The sequence below is a fragment of the Rhinopithecus roxellana genome, chromosome 18 (genome assembly GCF_007565055.1).
Source record: "Rhinopithecus roxellana isolate Shanxi Qingling chromosome 18, ASM756505v1, whole genome shotgun sequence".
Taxonomy (NCBI): Eukaryota; Metazoa; Chordata; class Mammalia; order Primates; family Cercopithecidae; genus Rhinopithecus; species Rhinopithecus roxellana.
This window is the reverse complement of record NC_044566.1, coordinates 53,553,870-53,570,730: the sequence shown is the minus strand read 5'-3', so window position 1 is coordinate 53,570,730 and position 16,861 is coordinate 53,553,870. Positions and strand designations below refer to the sequence as shown.

The window sequence follows — 16,861 nt, the reverse complement described above, 5'->3', positions numbered from 1 at the left end:
TTCCAGCAACTGCTATTAAACTACAGCTTACATTGTGTGTTTAAAGACATAAATCAGTCTGTTCATGTGTTGGTTATGAAGTTTACATTAAGACATCATTTAAACGAATGAGCAATCAGTAGTATAAACTGAGTTAAACTAAATTTGGATAAAAATGTTCAATTTATTAACTCTAGCAAGTATACAAAATTAGAAAGCCTATCCAAGCACTTAGCAAAACACAGAATATTTGTCATATCCATAAAGTTTATTTTAAAAAATTGTTAAAAACTAACCATACAGGTTTATTAATATGCTTAAAAAGTTTGTTCCCTATGTTGAAGTAAAATACATTAGCAACATCTTCCAGACACCATCTTTATAAAAGTAAAACTTCTAGATCCTGAAATGTACTACAGTAGACTCTATAGTTTACACTTTTAATCACAGGTTTGGAATTCTCTCTCCTTACTCCCCTACTCCCCACATGTGGCAGTTGTTACTCCAAAATTAATGACATTCGCCCGTTATACTACCACAATCCTTAGAGTACATACTGCATAATTACTAACAGAGCCAGTCTTCTCTATTTGTTGTCACATATTTCATATAAGCATTTGACTTAGAGTACAAATAGAAATACTACATCCCATAATTGTAAACATTCACCAGGAGCTTCCATAGTACAGTAAGTAATAGAGGTGGCCCGAGAGTCAGTCAAGTGTCCTTCACTCATTGGATACTGCTGAGATTAGGAGAACTGTTTTGAAGGCAAATTATCCTAAGTCTTACTTGTATTTCTTATAAGGATGTAGTTCTGGATATATACTTTTAGTTGAAAACACCTGAAAGTCATTCTGAAGACTACATTAAGCACCACTTCCACTTACCTGAAATATATTGAGTTAAATTCAGCAGTATGTATGGTTGTTAATATCAGAAATTAAGAATAACTGTGGGTCTCAAGTTCCCTTTTGTGGATACATATAGAGTACTGAGTTCCCACTGATGCTAATAGGAACCGCTCATGCATACCAAGGGTAGTAACTCCCCCAGGGCCACATGCAACCCCTAAGTCTGAGGCACAACTATTACTTCTGCCAGGGATGCTATACAAGCATATTTAAGGCTGTATTCAGCTATAAAGAGTTCAATCTACTCTTTAGTACTTTTTCTATGTAGATCACATACACAATTCAAAATTTTATAGGACAGGTGAAAAGTCTCCAAACACTTTTTAAATACCATTCTCCATACAATTTATCGTCAGCATATTTACATAGGGGAGTGTTCATACTTAAAACCATTTTTTTAAATGCAACCACAATTTTCAAATTGTTGTCACAATTTCTCCAGCATTATCCTCATTCTCATTTTCTGACTTTTGGCCAGCTTCACATTTGTCAGATTGTTCACTGCAGTTCTTAGGCAATTCTGATGTTGCTCTGAAGGAGAATAAAAGTTAAAAGTATTCACTGCCACCCACTTTGGGACAGGCTTGGTTGCAAAGAAAATGGTGTTCCTGGGGCCGAAGGATAACTAGGAAACCCATCAGGCTGAGCTGGATAGCTTTCCAGAGCCGAAGCTGAATGGACCTGATGGAAAGAAGAGCATGTGGTTTAGCAGAGTACCAAGTTCATTCAAGCCCACGCTTGCTTCTATCCATGCCACACAGCTATTCAGAATAGGAAAGACAGACAAAACTCTGAGGCACAATCAAGTCTGCTCAGTCACCTAAAATTTTTAAGAAAATGTTCAAATTTCTTCAAGGTGAAGGAGATGCACAGAATTGTCATTGAAATATTTAATATTCTCTCAAAAGTCAATAGGTTTTCTACAGATAATGTGCTTAATGGTCAATTATTTAGCTTAAATTATAGAAGACAAGTTAACATTTAACTGTCATGAATAGATTCTTAAATTTTATCAAGTAAAATCTATAAGCAGGAAGGAAAAACAATTCATACAGATGTCTATATCCTACCACCTTTGTAACTCTCCTGAAAGAAGACAAGCACAATTTGCAAATCTGGGGAGAACTAATCATCAAATCTCCATGCATTCTCCTGAGAGCCATTTTTTTTGCCAATGTTGGGATATCACAAATGATACTGCAACATTCTCACTACAGAAGTTAGTTATACATGTTACCATGTTATTTATGCCAGCCTTTGCTGCTTACCTGCTGTAACAATGCTGACTGTGCGGCCGCATTATGCTGTAATTCTTGCAAGGATGATTGTGAAGGATTCTGAGAAAACCCAGGGATACCTGGGAGGGACAAAAGGCCTGGAAAAACAGAACTGCCTGCAGCTTGAAGTCCAGATGATAAACTAAAACAATTGACAGAAAAACAAGTTAACTGCAGACAAGACATAAAAGCTACTGCTTCCATATTTGTCAAATACAATCTTAAAATGTTAAAAACAAAACAAAAACATTATAATTTATTCCTCTGTTGGAAGGACCCTAAAAATCAGCTATTCACCGATATGAAACTTACTTTCTGTGAAGTATATTATTTGAAATTCAATAAGTCTGTTTTGCATATAATCCTTTCTGCTGTCTAATAAAACTACCAAATACAAATCCAAAAACTATGTCAACAGGCATTAATATTTTATATATTTATCTTAACGTGGCTCATAAAACATTTTTTGAGTGCTAAAGTTTCCGTCCAGGAAAACATCGTTTAGATTTTGACATTCATTTGGATGACTTGAAATGAAATGTGAACTACAAGTTAGGTGAAGAATAATTTTATCCTATTTCCAAAGAATCCACATACCCGGCTTGTGCAACAAGAGCGGAGTTGAAATTGGAACTGAATGCTGAGGCGAATCCTGGGAGGACTGGAGCCGGGGATGGGGCTGTGGCAGCCACAGGTAGTGGTGTGACAGCTGCGACTGTAGATGGTGCCTGCAGCCCCGGGAATGAGGGAAGAGCAGGGGTAACGCTTGGGGTATTAGAGACAGAAAAGCCTGGGTAGGAGGGATTTGAAGATGACAGAGGTCCTTGAGTAACTGAGAAAAGTGAGGGAACAGCAGTAGACAGGTTGAGGGGGAAAGGTGCTGCTGAGACTGGTGCTGAAGCAGAAAGCCCTGAGAGAACAGCTGCTGTCGAGCTGGGATGAGGGAGAGATGTGGAGGTGGCAGTAGTAGATGAGGTGGCTATTAATGACCCTGGGAGAGATACTGATGGATTAAGAGATGGGTTGCCAGTTAAAGGAAAATTGTTGGTCAAAGAAGTAAAAGGAGGAAGAGCAGTGAATACCGGTGCGATGGGAGTGGAGGAACCATGTGGTGGAAGGGAAATAGAAGAAAGGGCATTTGAACCATTTAAATGAGTACTCAAGCTGGAGAGACCTGACAATGCAGGATTAAGGCAAGTAGATAAACTGATGGGCACGGATGTTGAAGTATATGCACGGCCCAATGTCCCTGACAAACCTAAAGTGCCATGAGAGGGATTCCCAGAATGAGATGGGCCTTTGAAGGCCGAGGGAGTAGGACTCGTGGGCTCAGTTTTGATCATAACAGGAAGAGTCGTTACAGCAGGGGTAGATGAAATATGCAGATCTGAGGTACCTGGGTGGGGGCCATGCAAAAGGGGGGCTGAGGAGCCACAGCTAACTGGCGCTGATGTGGAAGCTGATGCAACAGTGGCTAAAGGAGACTGTACAGGCAAAGTCAGGGGAGTGGAAGTTGAGTTAGCCACAGGAGACGGCAGGCCTGGGAACAGGGCCAACCCTGGAGTGGAAGTCCTCTGTGGGGTAGGGATGGCCGATGGGGCATAGCACTTATTAGGGGCTGAAGCGGAAGAGTCAGAGTTCTGAAGAGTAAGAGAAGACAGTGAAGCCAGCCCACTTGTGACAGCAGAGGATAAAGCAGAGGAGCTGATTAAACTGGTGTCATTGGATGTCAGAAAGCCTTTTAAGGCAGACAAAAGAGGACTGTTCACACCAAGTGGACCGGCAACACTGGGAGTAGAGCCACCAGCAATTACAGGAGTTGGGTTGGATAGGCCTTGGGATGTTGGTGGTAAGGGCAAAGGGAGCCCTGCAAAAACTGATGACAATGAAGCAGAATTTGGGTTGCTGGTAGAAGCAGCAGTAGAGCTGGTGGAAAAGGGGAGGCTAGTGAAAGGGGCAGAAGTAGAAGCAAATGTTTCACTGGAACCAAGAGTGGACCGTGGTGTAGGTCCTGGGGTAGGAGTGGCTGGGGTAGGAGTGGCAGAAGGACCTGGCAGTGACACTAGGCCAGAAAAAATGGAAGGAACAGGAGTGGTAGTTGTACTGTGGATAGACGTAACAGGTGCAGTGGGCAATGAAGGGGTTCTGATAACTGTTGGGTTTGGCGTTGCTGGCTGAGGTATGTGAACGGCTGAGGAGACCTGCCCTGGGAACACAGGAAGGACAGTATTCGGCAGGTTCATTCCAGAAACGGTGGCAGCTGCTGAGGCTGATGGATGACTGATTGCCTTGACTGGGGATGCAGTAGGAACAGGAGTTGCAGCAGGTGTTGAAGGATTAGAACCATGAGGAGAAAAGAGTTGACTTGCTGGGGTGGAAAATGCTATATGGAAGGGGGAAAAAAGGCAAGAATGTATCACCATGCTGAAACGTCAAATTTTAAATTAAAAAGCATAACCATCTTTGTAATACTTAACAAATACCAAATAAAAAATGATAGGTATAATAGGTTCTTGTAATGTCTACATTGCTGGGTTCCATTTCTTAGATCTTTACTCTGGAGCCAGTCAGATTCAATTGTTGTCTAGACTCTGCTCAAAATAGCTCTCCAAATCACAGGAAGTTTTGAGACGCTTAGAAAGTGTCCTTTCATATTTTTCCACTTTTTAAAAATTACAGCATTTCTTTTAATTGTGATTAGTGCTGCTGCACTGACTTTACCTCTAATTCAATCTACTTATCTAGAGTAATAACCACAAGTCAGTCTCCCTCATAGGAGCTTTCAGAACATGGCTTCCCTTGCAGGGCCATACAAGGCTTTCCAGGATTCATGCCCGTCTCTCCAGTACTGTTTGTTGTCATTCTGTGAGTTGAATTTAATATTCCAGATTGTTAATCTGTACAGTTGCCCCGCCCCACCCCCAAACAGTTGCTCATACTGACCACTCTGCACTACATTAAACCCCAACCTTTACCTGGCAACTCCTTTAGGGGCAAAAGCTATGTCTAATTCATCTTTACAGTCCTATTACCTAGCACAGAACACAGCACCTGCATACTTAATGAGTGTCTGCTGAGCTGGATATATCGTAATTCCCCCAAACTACAGTTCCCAAACCCACTCAAGGACTATTCCCAACACTATTTCTAGAGTTTGCTCTAGTATTTTTATTCTGATAAACTCTAAAATAATAAGCATTTTGGGGGATGATGTGGACTCCCCTCTGAATGTATTCAATGGCTAGCCCCACCTGTGATAATCCTGGTGTCAAGGGAAACCATGACTTAGGTAGCTAATGTCCTGAAGACAACCATCATCTGATACTGTACCCACATCAAATTCTGTTTCAGTTGTAAACAGAGAATGTTCCTGTTGCAGTGATAACCAACTGAGAAGTATTTTCATGGATTAACACATTTAAAAATTTATGTATAATTAAGATTCTTTTGACACAAGCAAGCTGACAGGGTCAACAAATACACTATGCTACTCACAGATGGGAAGGGACATTAGGAAGAAAACGGAGGTAAACAACACACACATAATTCATTTGCGCTACGTGAAGGCCAAGGGGTGTCACATTGGGCTGAACAAATTTTGTAGTTGTCTTAGAAAAAAAATATGATTGGAAAATTGACAAAGTCATATTTAAGTATATAAACTGAAACTCCAAAGTTCTTAAGTCTTGACCATATTAATGGTTGTAAGCAGTGATTTGGTTTCAATAAAATAAGACTAGCTATCATTTTAAACTTACAGTACCTATAAAAATGGATTTGTACCTTTTTTGTACTTAATTTCTAAGAACTAGAAGCATAAGGAATATAATCCTAATCTTATGTTTGTAAATAATGTACCAAAAAGGTATTTAAGTCTGTAGGTGTTGGGTACCATTTGCGAATTCACTCTCTTACTTATTAAACTATGTGCGGAAGACCATGTAGCTAATGACAAATCTGAAGGTAAAACCAAGCTATCCTAGAGTGTTCTTCATAGCAGCCTCTGTTGGATATCTTTTTATTTAATGAAGCAAAAGCTATGCATTATTAATCATAGCACTTGCAGGTAAAAATGAAACGAACAAAAATTTTAAAAATCCCAACCACATACCATAGTAAACAGCACTTTCCAATCATCTAATTTGGTTATTAACCATAAAACACGATCTGTCAAACCCTGTGCTAAGTTAGGCCCATCACTTCACTTGCCCTCACAATAACTCTCTGCGATAGAAACTAACACCCTCATTTTACAGATGGGCAATCTGAGGCTTGCTATATGACTAAGCAACCCCAGATAAAAGATCATGCAGATACTATATGGTGGAGCCAAGACTTGAGCCTGGGTCTTTCAGACCCACATCTTTGACTGCTATACTAGTTTGTCTTAGTTTCTTTTTTTTTTTTTTTTTGAGACAGTCTCGCTCTGTTCACCCAGGCTGGACTGCAGTGGCGCGATCTCGGCTCACTGCAAGCTCCGCCTCCCAGGTTCACGCCATTCTCCTGCCTCAGCCTCCCAAGTAGCTGGGACTATGGGAGCCCGCCACCACACCCGGCTAATTTTTTGTATTTTTAGTAGAGACGGGGTTTCACCGTGTTAGCCAGCATGGTCTCAATCTCCTGACCTCATGATCCACCCACCTCAGCCTCCCAAAGTGCTGGGATTACAGGTGTGAGCGACAGCGCCTGGCCAATTTCTGTTTCTTAATATAGTCCCAAAAGGAAAAAATAAAATCTTAATCATGCTAACATCATACAACATAGGAAAACAAAATATGCTATTCCTGCCAATGGTACTTACAACAACGAACCTGATTACTCCCTTCAAAAACAATTGAACATAAAATAATAAAGTTGAACATAACAGGTGAAGTTTCTTCAATCTCCTTTTCACAGGGGTTAAATTTCCTGTTCAAGGTCACAAAACTAGGTGGTGGCAGAGGCAGGATAAGAAACTGGATGTCCTGACATTTCACTTAGTGTTCTTTACACCCCACTCTGCTACCTCCTTTAGAAACCACCAGCTGAGACACATCTGCTAGGCACTGTTCTCAGGGAATGGAATGCTCCCACTGAGACTCCTTTGTACTACAATGGTCAGGCTATTGTGATACTTGGCTACACAAGAACTGATGTCAGTTTTTGTCTCACACAAGAAAGTCTCTCCTGCCTGACCACACAGATCCTTACCTAGGGGAAAAAATACATGGCAGCATTGCTGCCATCTAGAGGCACTATGTAGGACACACTTCATTTTCATTTTTCAATTCCATTTTCTGCTTTGGTGCCCCTTGTTCTTTTCTATATTAAGACATGCTTAATAATACTTATTGAAATAATGAACTCTAAAAGTAGAATCTAACTAGCACTTGTCAAAAAGGATTTTTATCATCCCATGTGTTTATATCAAAAAACAAATGAGATTTCCAGTATCACAGAATGTAAAGTGAATGTGAATGCAATGCTACGTAGTACTTACATTACACTGCAAGTTTTGCAAATTGTATAAAAGTCCTAAGATTAATTTTAAGTCCAGTTAATACATGCATTTCATGTTATGTATATAATATGTAACACTAGTAAACCACTGTTAACAAGTTTGAATTATATTCTTTAACCAGAAACTTTCCCTAAAACATAACAATTCCAAATATACTCAAATTATTCTCAGTGAATAACAGAGCAAACCATGACAGATACCCGTTATCTCTGGATCAAATTTGGTACTTACTTTGATTCTGTATAGGTTTTGACTGATTGGAAAGGTCTTCATTCTCTATATAAAAACAAATAAAAGTTCATTTTAAACTTTAATCAAATATTTGCCACCATAATAAACAGATATCTGTATAAAAAGAAAAACACAGGATATAAATATATGTATACCGTGTTAGGAAAAAGATGTACACATATGGAAAAAGAAAGGAAATACAAATAGTAGTAACTCTACTATTATTACTACTAATACTTTACTACTCTATCTGAAGACTAAGAGGATTACCAGCAACTGAGCAACTGCTCTTTTCTCCCCTAGCACCTCCACCTTAGCTTGTCAGGTTTTAAATACACACTGTTAATTTTACATATACACTCAGTATTCAAGAACACTTTCTGGAAAGATGCTGGCCTAAGGGTGCCATCCAGAAGAAAGTGTACCCTGCAGCTGTAGTGCAGTGAGGACCACTATCATTGGCTGAGCTGACAGACAGATCCTCTGAGTACCAGTGCCTACGGGAGTGGGAAGGTTGAGAAGTGAAAGGCGGCAGCTGGATGAATGAGTGTAGAATTCACTGCCATTCACTGTGGATTGCCCAAGCCAACAGAAAGAAACTGTCCTGCCCATTTGCTGTACTCAGCTCTGGGAAAGACCCTATATTAGGAACTGCCATGGGGAACTAGCCTAGTTGAGGCTGACTTGAAGCCTGTGTGACTGACAACCTAAAGCACACCCCTCAAGGGAAAAAATCTATCCAAACAGCCCATTAGCCAAGGATACAAAGGGAGAAAAATGTACCGTCTTATGGCTTGACAAAAACTGCCCAAGAAACCAATACTGTGACAGGCATACAGTGTATAGGAAACCTCCATGTCCTGGTATAACGAGCAAAGTAAAACCACAGCTTGTTTAAGGAATTCATGAGCTTGACTGAGCTGACAACAAATAACCACCAGAACAATGGAGATTTAATGAAAGAAAAAGGACTTTTAAAACCTGACACACACACACACACACACACACACACACACACACACACACAAACAACTACAGGGAAATTAGCAGAGAAGCCTTTTACATATAAAAATCTGATTCCAAATTAATAAATGGAAAGAATAATAAAGATTAGAAATAAAATGACTAAAAGTTAAATAATGGTTGGAAATAAGAAACAAATATCACTTAGAATGCCAAAAAAAAATTTTTAATGGAAAAGATGTCATAAATGAATAGGTAATAGGCTTAGAAGGCAAATACAGAAAATGTAAAATAAGAGTAACAGGAGGAGGGGGAAAAGAGCAGAGGAAAATGCAACAATTAAAGGAATAAAAACAAAATTTTCCTAAGCTTTAAAGACTTGAGTTTTCACATCAAAAGAACTTACAGAGTGCCAGAAAAGATTAATGACAAGATACACACCTAAACATACTGGTAAAATTTCTGAAATCCAAAGATAAAAAAAATTCTTTGTAAGCTTACAGAAAGAGACCAAGTTCCCAATAAAGAAAATTATCTGGAATTGAATTTTCCATCCACAACTCTATACATGTGTCCTTTCTGAAAAAATTTCTTAAAGTCATTTTCTACCAAAAGAAAATTAGAACAGGCATATCAAGACAAGGAATAAAACAAACAGAAGAATCAGTAACAAGTCATGATCAAAGGCAATTTTAAAGAAATTAGGTATCAGAAGCAAAAATGTCTAGTATCCCAACAAAACACACAAATTGATTTTAGAAAGGAGAGGCTGGGCATGGTGGCTCATGCCTGTAATCCCAGAACTTTGCGAGGCTGAGGTGGGCGGATCACCTGAGGTCAGGAGTTCAAGACAAACCTGACCAACGTGGAGAAACCCCGTCTCTACTAAAAATACAAAAAAAAAAAAAAAAAAAATTAGCCAGGCATGGTGGCACATGCCTGTAATCCCAGCTACTCAGGAGGCTGAGGCAGGAGAATTGTTTGAACCTGGGAGGCGGAGATTGTGGTGAGCCAAGATTGCGCCACTGCACTCCAGCCTGGGCAACAAGAGTGAAACTCCATCTCAAAAACTAAAAAAACAAAACAAAAACAAAAAGAATATGGAAGTAAAATGATATACAGAAAGTTTTAAGTTTTTGTACACTGACAACCATTAAGAATAAGAAGGGCCGGGCGCGGTGGCTCAAGCCTGTAATCCCAGCACTTTGGGAGGCCGAGACGGGCGGATCACGAGGTCAGGAGATCGAGACCATCCTGGCTAACACGGTGAAACCCCGTCTCTACTAAAAAATACAAAAAACTAGCCGGGCGAGGTGGCGGGCGCCTGTAGTCCCAGCTACTCGGGAGGCTGAGGCAGGAGAATGGCGTGAACCCGGGAGGCGGAGCTTGCAGTGAGCTGAGATCCGGCCACTGCACTCCAGCCCCGGCGACAGAGTGAGACTCCGTCTCAAAAAAAAAAAAAAAAAAAAAAAAAAAAAAAAAAAAAAAAAAAAAGAATAAGAAGGTAATAGTTGGCGATATTAAAGAAAATTTCTAAGTTTGGGTGGGGTCAAGGAGAGAACAGTTGTTAAAAAAATAAAATGGCAATTTGACCAATACAATTTAGCAAAGGTAATAAAAACAAAACTGGAATAAAAGAATAATGAAAATAAAAATGGAAGAACTAAGAACAAATGTGTAGTATTTATTATCATTACAAATTCCTATTAAAAGTCTAACAGGCTTAAAAATAAAAATTCAGCTATATATCATTTACAAACCAAGCCAATCTACCAAATAAAATCATAGGGGAAAAAAGTTTAAAATAAAAGGTACAGGCAAAATATTTTTTATGAAATAAAAATAAAAATAAGTCAGGACAATATTCTCACTCAATAAGACCTAGGAAACAAAGAAATATTTTATAGTAAGACTATAACTCAGCTGATATTATTTTATAATTTATTTTATAAACAAGTTTATTTTATATATTTATTTCATAAACTCAAGAGACTTAAAAAAAAAAAAAACTAGAGAGGGTAATTAGTAATAAGCACCTAGAAATGAAACATTCTATTTATAATTGTAACCAAAAATATCTCTAAATTCTATAGACAAATTTAAGGCATAGAACCTGCATGTAGGAAACTACAATATCCTCTTGAAAGGAATAAAATAAACCCTGGGGAAGAAAACACTACCAGCTTGACATGATATAAAGATATACACACATAACTGAAAGGTAAGACTTACTATCATAAAAATGCCAATTCTTCTGAAATTACTATATCTCTTTCTCTGTACACACATACACACACACACAGAGTTGTTTTAAGTTGCAGAAAATGATCTTAAGGTTAAGATGCAAGATTTCTAACGATAAGAAAAATACAAAAATAAGTAAGGGGGAGCCTGCCTTATGAAACATTAGAACACACTACAGATCTGCTAGTAAAATTAGTATGATATAATCATAAAATAAAGTTAACTACAGTGGAATTTTAATAAAGAACTCATACCTATATGTGTATGAAACTTAAGATAAATGTGGTATTTCAGATTAGTGGGGAAGACAGATTAATCAATGGTGCTGGCACAACTGGCCACCGTTTGGGGAAAAATTAAGATGAACTTCTATTTCATCCCCTATATGAAATGAAATTCCAGATGGAGTAGGTATCTTCTAAGAGCTAGAATATCTGAACTATCCTGGGATAAGAAGATCTTAACCAAGGCAACTTGGTTCCAGCTTTGCTTTCACAGCCTGTTTTTGTCTAGGCAAAAGTGTAAAACTCAAAACTCTAAGGGCAAAAGGTACCATAACAAAGGGCAAGAAATAAAATGATAAATTTTGGAAAAAATGTTTTGCAACTTTCATCAGTGTACTCAACAGAATCCACACCTGGCTAGTAAAACAAAAAAAATAATTATATACTATTGAGCGACTATAAAAGTCTCTAGGAAGGACAAGAAAATAATTAAGCTCTATTCCTACCACACACACATATAAAAATATGAAGGGTGGTCGAACTAAAAGCTATACCTTTAAAAGAACAACTATAAAACTAATTAGAGAATATACATGATATTTTCATATTGTTGGGGTGAGAAAGAATTTCCTAAGCAAGATACAAACTCGAGTAAAACAACAACTGATATAAATAAAAATTAATTTTTTGTTAAAAAACAAACAAAAATGTAAGCTAAATTAGTCTACCAGATTGACAAAGTTAAAAAACTGAAAATCTTCCACGTTGAAAGGGTGTCAAGAAACTGTATTCTCACATACTCTTACGGACAGGTATAAACTGGTATAGGGTTTTTGGAGAATAGTTTGACAACATATGGGAAACCATTTATTCTTCATAACCCATACTACCAAAAGACCCAATGAAAAAGGTTGGCTTGGCAAGTGTTGGGGTGTTTTAGTCCTTTCTCAGTCCTTTCTCACTGCTTTTTTATGACCCCTTCCTCTCCATGGTAGGAGTAATTTACCCAAATGGTGGCATTCATTAAGTCAATGATACTTCTCCACAGCACGTCAAAGTTTTACCACTCATGAGAAATAGTTCTTTTTCCCATAACTAGCTGGTGTTTACATAGGTGGCCCAAGGCCACTCAAATGGAGTCTTTATGTCATTAGCAAAGTGAATGGGGAGACAATCATGCCAAATGGCAGTGGAACTTAGGCTACAGCGGGCTGAATTCCAGCTCCTGCCCTACCTCTGTCAGGCACGGGGTGCCCAATTCACCCCCTCCCCAAGTAATTACTCTTCTAATCTGCATGTGATAAACTGCCTTTGCGCAGAGTATTCTTTGCTATCCCACTGTCAACTCCATACATATTCATCCATCAATTTCAGTTGCTGACAATTCCTTTGCTGAGTCAGAAAGGTGCCTACCCTAGTGTCCAAAGATTCTTAATAAAAGTTTGGAGGCAGAAAGTCTTCCAGCTCTCTTTACTCTGGCACTTAATAAAGATCCTTGAAAAAAAAAAGTTGATACTTTGATCTCTCTTGGGTTCTCTGTGCACAAATTCTAGCATTTCCCAAACTTGCTTAAAGAACCACCAGATCATTAAAAAAATAAAATAAAAACACCAGGCAACCCCACCACAATACACTGAATAGAATCTCTACAAGTGAGGAACTAAGGATATATTTTTAAAGTGCCCCAGGTAGTTCCTGGCTACAGAGAAACCACCTCATTGTTGCTCTGTCATTCCTCATATTTGATTATCAGTCTGTTTTTACCCATTTCCCCCTCAACTTAATTCAATTAAATGGCAGCTTCATTATTGGGTCAACAACCTTTAGCAGTATATTAAGCAAGCAGCTCACATTTACCTTAGTAGGGCTGGTTTGGATGCCTTTCCTATGAGTTTCTAACCCTATCACAGCACTGATCATTCTAACTTATCTCTTTGAATCTCAGATGCCACTTGCTATAAATCACATTCTAATTTCAGAGAAATTAAACTATAAAAAATGTGCAATTCAGAACCAACAATGTAGAATATATTGAAATGGCCTTCTCTTCCTCACCTGTATTTTTGCACTAGACTCTTTGCAAACATGACTCTTTGTGCACCTCTGTATCCACAGCACACAGCACATGATAGGATCATCTAATACTCATTAAATATGTTACTGAATAAATGCTATTAAAATGTTATCCTATACTACAAATAGTGAAGTCCATCAAGACTACGAAAACTATCCAATATTACCAAGGATTCACTTCCAGATCCTTCAGACTCTTGAGTTTGTGTTCCCTCTGTTGGAATATTACGTCATGCCAAACAACTGTCCCTTCCAAGTATACATTTGTGTATGAATAAGTTATTTAAACACTCCCAAATAACATGACTTTACCTGTTCCTATAGGATTAGGAGTATATGGAGGTGGAGGGGGCGTACCTGGAGTTATGACACTGGCTAATGGTACCAGACCTGCATGGTTGTAAGCACCTAAAATAAAAACACAACAGAAAAAAATATAAGTGAGCACTGTTCTGTGACTAGTATTGTTCTGTGACTAGGAGTTCAAACTATATTAATGCAGCCATTCATTATAAAAACTCCTATTTAATAGAGTTGATTTTAGATAGAGGGCTAGGTCTAGAGTTAAGTGAAAACTGACACCAAATGAAACAACCAGAGATTCCTATTGCCCACTGCAGGCTCATCGCAGGCTCATCGCAGGCTCATCGCAGGGATAAGCTCAGTGAATGGCACGGCAGGCAGCATCTGCTATACTTAAATTATTTGTCTTTCCTGCCAAACACATATACTTGACTTTTTTAAGTTAAATGCATTAATGACGCCTCTGAACACCAACTACCAAAAAAGGAATTCAAGATGATTTACCAAGTGAAAACTCATAAATAATGAATGACTAAAAGTCATCTGTAATTTATCATAAAGAAAATATTCTAAATAAACTATCTGCTACAGTGTTCTAGGCCAGGACACTACTAGCTAACGATGAGCATAATTAAGCTCACAGTAGCATATCAGAGGTGCTACAGATTTCCCAAGCACATAGACCAGCACTTACTTTCAATTTAATAAATAAACACCAAAAAAGAAAAACAAGTAAAAAATAAGGGAACTCCTTACTTGGTGCAATAGTTGCATGTGGTCGGCATGGAGGTATTGGATAAGGAACAGGTTTATGTGGATTATATGTTGAAGGAGGCTAAAAGATGGGGGAAAACACAGCAGTTAGAAGAAAACCAAATAAGCCGTCTCCTTGGCAACTTGTCTTTCAAAATATTTAGTCCTAATATGCTAAAAATGTCCCAGCATACCAACTACTGGACTACATGCGACGACAAATGACGGAAATTTCTTTGCTTTAATAAATGTGGTTGCTATTAAATTCCAAATGCAGATCTTGCCAAAGATGGTTACAAAGGTGTTTATTTTTAAAAATCATCTCCAATAAGGGGTTAGACCTCATTGTAAACAGCAAACTCCTCCCAGGCCCAGCCTAAGTTAAACCAAGAATTCCTGTTTCCTCCTACATAACAAAGACAAAAAACGTCTAGGTTTTACAATCTCAAATGACACAAGAACTCCCAGTGGCAACATCCTCCTAAAGTGACAGGAATTCATCCTCATTCCCACCCTCTTTTCTCCTTTTGGAAGAAAAAAGCACTGTTTGCTTTAGCATTTGGCATTCTGACAACTCTAGTAGAATGTAGACTGGAATCAGGAATTCAGTATGTTAGTTGTTCCGCCCTTTGAAATCCATAAATCCACCAATACTTACTTTACAGTTGATGGAGCTTATCTAAGTAACAAAAAGCATTTAAAGAACTGGTCTTTAGAAAACTGAAAGTACCTGAAGCTAAGTTAAATAAATGCTCTACTTTTCACCTACAGAGAGAGCCTGTGCATGCCTGCGAGGCAGGGGAAAGGATCTCTTGGTGGTAAGGTAGCCAGATTATTTCCAGCTCCCATAATTGTGGCCCTGTCTGAAGTCTTGTGCAAGAACCACGATGTGCGACTATTCTGCCATAAACAACTCCACTGGAGTTCTTGTCATGTGGACGGGCAGGTTTTGCAAGGTGGTTGTATGCAGGCCTCTAGTACTTCAACTCCCAAGATCCTTCAACCCATAGGGTTGTCTTCTCCTGTCCTGTTTACAATGCAATCATTATAATCACTATCTTGTAAATACTTTCAACCTCCTAGCTTCACTGTGGTTTCACTAACACTAATTCAGCTAAACTACAAACTTAGTTAAAACAAGCTCTCCGCACTCCATATCTGCAACTGAGCAGCGGAATGCATCTCGAGAAAAAAACTGAAAGCAATTTGACTGATTTTACTTTAAAATAAAAAGCTTAACCTCAAAGGGGCTCTTAATACTGTTAAATATTTGTATTTCCCTCAACCATTCACTCTCTCACTCTCCTACAACTTCTAGAATACTTCAAACTTTGCAACACAAAAATAAAATTTATGCTTTGAGTAAAAAGAAAACTTTAAAAGTAGGAAGGAGTTTGGGCTTGTTTCATCCTTTTCTAAACATACTGGTTTGGATGGTCCAAGAATTCGTGCAGCTATTCCTTTGCCTTCATTAGTACATTCTTCGCCATCTTTTTTCAAAGGAGTTCCCTATTTAAAAAAAAAAAAAAAGAATTCAAAATTAAAAACAAAACCCCTCAAACCAGTAATAATAACCAACCTCACTGGATTACACTGAAGAAAAGGACTTGGTAAGAGGGTAAAGACTTGCATTCCCATTTCAATTCTGCACCGCCTGGCGGCATGACCCTGATAAGGTCCTCAATCCTCCTATGCTATGGAACTCTCGTATTACATGCAAAGGTACTCAGAAGTGAACACAAAAAACACAGAATGACAGGAAAAGATCAAGTATCCAGAGGGACTGGTTCTAGAGCCTCCCTCATAGATACCAATACATGGATGCTCAAGTCTCTTATATAAAACGGCATAGTATTTGCATATAACCTAAACATATCCACCCATCTACTTTAAATAATCTCTAGATTACTTACAATATTGAATACAATGTGGATGCTATGTAAATAGTTGTTATGCTGCATTGTTTTACTATATTATTGCTTTTTTTTTGGAATACAGTATGTTCTAATTTTTTTTCTTCACAAAAAGGAGCAATCAGAAATGAACTTCCAATGCCACAGTATGTATAATCCTCAAAGAATAAGAGTACCTATGTTACAGTTGAAAGTAGATAAGAAAAAATGGTGTTCTCTACAAAGATTAAGTGTGATTATTTATACTGTCAAGGGTAAATGAGACCTTATTCAAGACTGCTAAAATTTACAGATCAGAATAAGTTGATAGATTACTGCAGTGTGCCATCACCCTAACAGTGTGTGTGGCTAAATGGTATATACTAGCGTGGGAGTCAACTCCCAAGATGTCCCTGACCGATCCTCATCTCCTATCTGCCCTTGCACCATTCCCTACCAGAATGAATGGGGCTGACCTGTGTAACACATGGCATATGGCAGAAAGGAT

General features: G+C 38.4%; 1 protein-coding gene across 3 annotated transcripts in view; it reads right to left on the bottom strand.

The window, feature by feature from the left end:
* Nucleotides 1–226: 226 nt before the first annotated feature.
* The window catches only part of PROSER1 (proline and serine rich 1), a 28,568-nt gene continuing 11,933 nt past the window's right edge, over nucleotides 227–16,861 (bottom strand). For 2 of the 3 annotated variants that reach the window (XM_010360768.2, XM_010360776.2), the window contains 7 exons: nucleotides 15,887–15,970; nucleotides 14,465–14,543; nucleotides 13,763–13,813; nucleotides 7,902–7,946; nucleotides 2,768–4,553; nucleotides 2,162–2,312; nucleotides 229–1,574 (listed from right to left, as the gene is read on the bottom strand). In XM_010360768.2, the coding sequence (XP_010359070.1) occupies nucleotides 1,452–1,574; nucleotides 2,162–2,312; nucleotides 2,768–4,553; nucleotides 7,902–7,946; nucleotides 13,763–13,813; nucleotides 14,465–14,543; nucleotides 15,887–15,970 (2,319 nt within the window). In that variant the 3' untranslated portion in view covers nucleotides 229–1,451. Of the gene's footprint in view, nucleotides 1,575–2,161; nucleotides 2,313–2,767; nucleotides 4,554–7,901; nucleotides 7,947–13,762; nucleotides 13,814–14,464; nucleotides 14,544–15,886; nucleotides 15,971–16,861 lie in introns of all 3 variants that reach the window. The other variant, XM_010360784.2, reaches the window with a different exon arrangement.